This window comes from Meleagris gallopavo, chromosome 30, assembly GCF_000146605.3.
Source record: "Meleagris gallopavo isolate NT-WF06-2002-E0010 breed Aviagen turkey brand Nicholas breeding stock chromosome 30, Turkey_5.1, whole genome shotgun sequence".
Lineage (NCBI taxonomy): Eukaryota > Metazoa > Chordata > Aves > Galliformes > Phasianidae > Meleagris > Meleagris gallopavo.
Window position 1 is genome coordinate 4,348,330 of NC_015040.2, and position 5,240 is coordinate 4,353,569.

Here is a 5,240-nt window from a genome sequence, read left to right on the forward strand (position 1 = left end):
TTTTTCCTTTGTTTTGGTTTTGGTTTCGTTTCGTTTTGTTTTTTTGTTACCTCTGTGCGTCTCGTCCACAGTTCGGCGCGTGGCCCCTCGCTTCTCCATCCTCCCCGTCAGCCACGAAATCATGCCCGGGGGCAACGTCAACATCACCTGTGTGGCGGTGGGCTCACCCATGCCCTACGTCAAGTGGATGCAGGGAGCGGAGGACCTGACGCCCGAAGATGACATGCCCGTGGGCCGCAATGTCCTGGAGCTCACGGATGTCAAGGATTCCGCCAACTACACGTGTGTGGCCATGTCCAGTCTGGGAGTCATAGAAGCCGTTGCTCAGATCACGGTGAAATGTAAGGGAGTGTGAGCACGCCTGCGTGAGCGAGTGCGTGGGTCCCCCGACCGTGCATGTCTGCAGGAGCGCGAACACAATGAGTGAGCTGCTGCACTGGTGTGTCCATGTGCAAGGCACGTGTTGGGTGCATGGTCGTCCCGGAGTGTCTGAGCACGTGTGCAAAGCCAGCGGGGGCATGCATCGTGTTTGTGCATGCGAGCATTAGTAGATCCGTGGTTGTGCCTGCGAGCCTTCGCCACAGCATGAGCGCGTGTCACCACGGCACTGCGCTGGGACGTGTGAGGAGCTGTGCCTGCTCGTGTCTTTGTGTGCCTGCATGAGGTGAGCCCGTGACTGATCTGCTTGTGATGGATGTGGGAGGTGATCGTGCATGAAAAAAGGTGGTTGTGCATGAATGTGTGTGCATGTGAGTCAGAGCAAAGTGGCTGTATGGGCATGCAGGTGCCTGACTGCATGTATGTAAGTCCATTTTGGTACAGGCCTGTGTGTACATGTGTACGTGAGCATGAGCAGGAAGATAAACTTGTGCATCATGAGTGCCATGAGCTGGGATCTGTGCATGCATCTTTGGGGATCTCACGCACCAATTCCCAGTGAAGGGGATGCTGCTGGCTTGAAATCTTTCCCTGCTTTGGAACCACTGGGCTGTCATTACGAAGATAATTGGTTTAAAACCCTGCATGCTTGTTCCTTTCTTGGGTATAGGGCTGGCAGGGCAGATTGCAAGGAGCCTTGGGTGGCTTGAAGCCTGCATGCCATCCCTTTCCAAGGTTAGAGATGCAGCCGAGGCCCAGAGGCTCTCTGACATGTATGCCCTTGGACTCGAGCCCAGATCCAGCATCTTAGTGGCTGTTGTTGCCTCAGCAAGAGGGGACATAACCCCAGCTTCCAGCTAGCAATTCCCAGGAGGAGCACAAGTGCAATCTTCAATCTATTCTGTCCTCAGCAGGGGAGTATTTAAACCCAAGCGGGATGCCCCCGTGGTTGGGTGAGTGTAGAGCTCTCGTATGAGCCGGTGTCTGCTCTGAGTGATGGCATTGCCTGACAGGGATCTGGGGGTGGTGGGGTGGGAAAGGAATTGGAGAGGAGGGGGAGAGGAAGAGGAGTAACTTGGAGAACGGGAAGGCTAACAAGAAACCATCGTGATTGTGTCAGTGCATCTGGCTAAGGAAGGGCTCACCATAGAAATGAGTAGGGACCAGTGAGTCTTGCCATGACACCCATGCTATGAGCTCACGTGTTAAAGGATGCTTGTGGCTGGACTGAAGTGCTCCTTATTCTCCTGAGTATTTTCCTTCTCTTTCTTCCCTCTTATGCTGTTAATGTAAAAGGCCAATACCTTGCTTCTGCTTCTAGCTGTCCTCTATGGAATTGTGCCATGCTGGTACATTCTGCCCTTTGTTGTTCTATTTTGGTATTGTTCCCCTTACATTCCTGTGTGTAAGCATCTGCAGTATTTGCCAGTCAGAAGATGAACTGAGAAATTAAAGCTTTAGAACATCAAGTTTAGAGAAGATATGATTGGAAGGGGTCTAAAGCATGCAGCGAGGAAAACACATCAAACTTGCTGGTAGAGGTTTCCCATATTTAGCATACAGTCTCCAGCACATTAGTTTTTTGTTTGAGAGACGGGGTAGACAGACACTCACTAATTAAAACATTTGTGGATTGAGATTAAGTAATTGGATATTGCAGTCCTCACTGTCCCACTACCTGCATGCTAGACGTGGAGAAATTCAGCAGTGCCAGAGCTGGGCAGCTAGTGCTGCTTCAGAGGATCTGATTGCATGCTCTGAAGGAGCTCATGCAAAACTGCTTTTCCTTACTGCCCCGTGAGCCGAAGGATGTTCAGCTGAAGTCTCCACTCATGATTCCAGATGTTTAGCTGAGCACTTCCCTTTTGATGGAGCAGTTTAAGAAGAATAATAGGGTGTATAACTAGGTTCATAATATTTCAGCAGCACTTTGCTGAACTGACACACTGTGATTGGTGCTGTGCCTCTGGCTCCTACAGCCCCAGCTAGCCCAATTAGGCACCATTTCAGCATATGTTTTTTGTGTTTTTTTTTTAATGTCTGTTCTTCCTGATTCTCAGCACTGCCCAAGGCTCCTGGGACGACCAGTGGTGACAGAGACGACAGCAACGAGTATTACCATCACCTGGGACTCTGGAAATCCAGACCCCGTGTCCTACTATGTCATTGAATACAAGTCTAAAAGCCAGGATGGACCATATCAGATCAAAGAGGACATCACGACTACACGCTACAGCATTGGGGGGCTCAGCCCCAACTCTGAGTATGAGATCTGGGTCTCTGCAGTCAACAGCATTGGGCAGGGGCCTCCCAGTGAGTCGGTGGTCACTCGCACTGGGGAACAAGCTCCTGCCAGTGCCCCCCGTAATGTGCAGGGACGAATGCTGAGCAGCACCACTATGATTATCCAGTGGGAGGAACCAGTGGAGCCCAACGGGCAGATCCGTGGCTATCGTGTGTATTACACTATGGAGCCTGACCAACCTGTCAGCAACTGGCAGAAGCACAATGTGGATGACAGCCTCCTCACCACGGTGGGCAGCCTCCTTGAGGATGAAACCTACACAGTTCGGGTCCTGGCCTTCACCTCCGTGGGAGATGGGCCTCTTTCTGACCCCATCCAGGTTAAGACGCAGCAGGGAGGTGAGTACCTGCATCACTGACCTTGGAGGCACTGGGCTGCAGGAGGGAGAGGTGTTGGCTCATAGCAGTATCCAGCTGTGACTGCTGTGTCACCAGAGCATCTTCTTATTTACTAATTCAATTTGGTTAAAATAGGAGTAACTTTCTAGGAGGAGGTTTGGTCCAGCAACTGTAGCCCAAGGGGCTGGCAGTAATTTTTGTTCTGTCTTTGCCCGGAAAGGCTGTTGCTTAACTGGGAAGGGCTAGCAGTTATGCAGGGGAGAATCCATTTTTGCTGATCCATTCTCTGGAGTGAGATATCTTAAAGTTTCCACTTTATAAATGTCTTTAATGCATGTGAAAACTCTTGCTGCCCAGGGAATAGTGAAGCTGAGTTCTTTAAAGCACACAGAAACCGCCTTCTCAGATCTGAATGGAGGTGGCATTTTGCTGTTGACATGCTCTTCATACCCAGGCTTTGAAGAAAACAGGGTAAGATTCTTCCAGTTTGCCAAGTTAACATTCTTCCTCCTGTCTCTCATTTTGCCTCCTCTGCCCCTTCCCACCCTGTGGGCTGCCCTTCTCTGTGCCAGTTCCTGGGCAGCCGATGAACTTCCGAGCAGAAGCCAAGACAGAAACAAGCATCATGTTGTCATGGAGCCCACCTCGACAAGAGATCATAGTGAAGTATGAGCTCCTCTTTAAGGAAGGAGACCACGGCAGAGAGGTGAGTCCGGAGAGGAGCAGCACTACGGGTTGGGGCCCTGAGGAGCATCCTGGCCCTCCGTTCCTTGAGGTGGCTGAGAAAGGGGAGTAGGGCAGGTGTCTGGGCAGGGCTCGCCTCTGCTCTTTTTTGTTTGTTTTATTTTTCTTCCCCCCTCGCCCATCTCAGGTGCCGAGGAACTTCGAGCCAACGACCTCCTTCACCGTGGAAGGCCTGAAGCCCAACACTGAGTATGTCTTCCGACTGGCTGCCCGCTCGGCTCTGGGCCTGGGGGCCTTCACCCCGGAGGTCAGAGAGCGCACCCTGCAGTCTAGTAGGTGTCTCTCCTTTTCGCACCCTTCTCTGAGGGGAAGACAGTCAGGGAGCCAGAGATGGGCACAGGGGTATGGAGCTGTGGGGAGGATGTTCGCAGTGCAGCGGCTTTCCACCCACCCGGGGTTCCCATGGCGGGCGGTGGGCATCTCCGGGACCCGATACTTTCTCTCTGTAGATACAGAGGGCTGAGATGTGGTCAGAACACGGGGCCGGGGCATGCTCTGCATGGCAGGCAGTGTGAAGTCAGTTAGCAGCGTCCATGGGATGGGCGGAGGGCAGCTATGATCTTGTGGATGGGCTCAGCTGGCCCTGGTGCTGAGCATGCTCAGGGAGGACAGCAGCCCACCGTCGGGCAGCAGCTTGGCTGCCCGCCTGCAACAACCCAGCAGCCTCTGTCAGGAAGGTGGGCACAAGCAATGGAGCAGGGAGATGGTGGGGGACTCAGGAGGAAGAGGAGGAAGGAAAGTGATGAATCAAAAGTCCCATTTTTTTGTACCAACTTTTGGGCAGGCAGTCTTCATGCTGTTCTCTGTGAGCGGCCTTGTAGCTGCTGGGAGGAAGGCCTGCTGTCCTAAGGAGCAGGGCATGGGCCTAGCTGAGCTCCAGCAGAGGGGAGAGAGGAGTCGTGCAGAGGCTGTGGGGGATATTAATGACATCAGGATAGAGCGTATGCAACCAAAATGTGCTGGTTTTAGTTTAATGGATTGTCTCCCTTCGCTGTTGCCCTGGGGACAATAACCCTGGATGGCAATATTTCAACCTGGGCTTTTCACAGATCTTTGCTTTTAAATGAGGTGTTTTTTCACTGCATGAGTGGCTGTGGCAGCTGTTCTTTGTGTTTTCTGTCTCCTCTCATCTCTACTAAATCACTCCGCTGCAGTTTGGAGTAGCCGGGAGCAGAACTAACTCAGAAATTACTCTGGTCACCAGTGTGAGGAGAGAGTGTCTGCTCCCATCCCTCAACCCTTAAGGGGAGCAGTGGGCTACTGGTGGGCGCCTGCTCTGTCTCCCCATTGCAGTTGTCACTCCCTGCTGTCTCTCTCTCTTTCTTTTTCCCATCTCTCTCCTTCTCCTTCTCTCCCCCCAGGAGTGGGATGAAAGAGGAGTCTCTTTCTGCATAGATAGAATTCCTTACGGGGTTCTCTCAGTCCATTCAAACATATTTTGTTTTCTTGTTTCCTTCAAATGTTCTTCCCCTTTT

The 5,240-nt window shown here is 52.1% G+C and overlaps 1 protein-coding gene across 1 annotated transcript in view; it reads left to right on the forward strand.

The window, feature by feature from the left end:
- The window catches only part of PTPRS (protein tyrosine phosphatase receptor type S), an 89,816-nt gene that overhangs the window by 44,837 nt on the left and 39,739 nt on the right, over positions 1 to 5,240 (forward strand). The window contains 5 exon segments of the mRNA XM_019610110.2: positions 72 to 341; positions 2,439 to 2,461; positions 2,463 to 3,021; positions 3,594 to 3,727; positions 3,893 to 4,037. Of these exon segments, the coding sequence (XP_019465655.1) occupies positions 72 to 341; positions 2,439 to 2,461; positions 2,463 to 3,021; positions 3,594 to 3,727; positions 3,893 to 4,037 (1,131 nt within the window).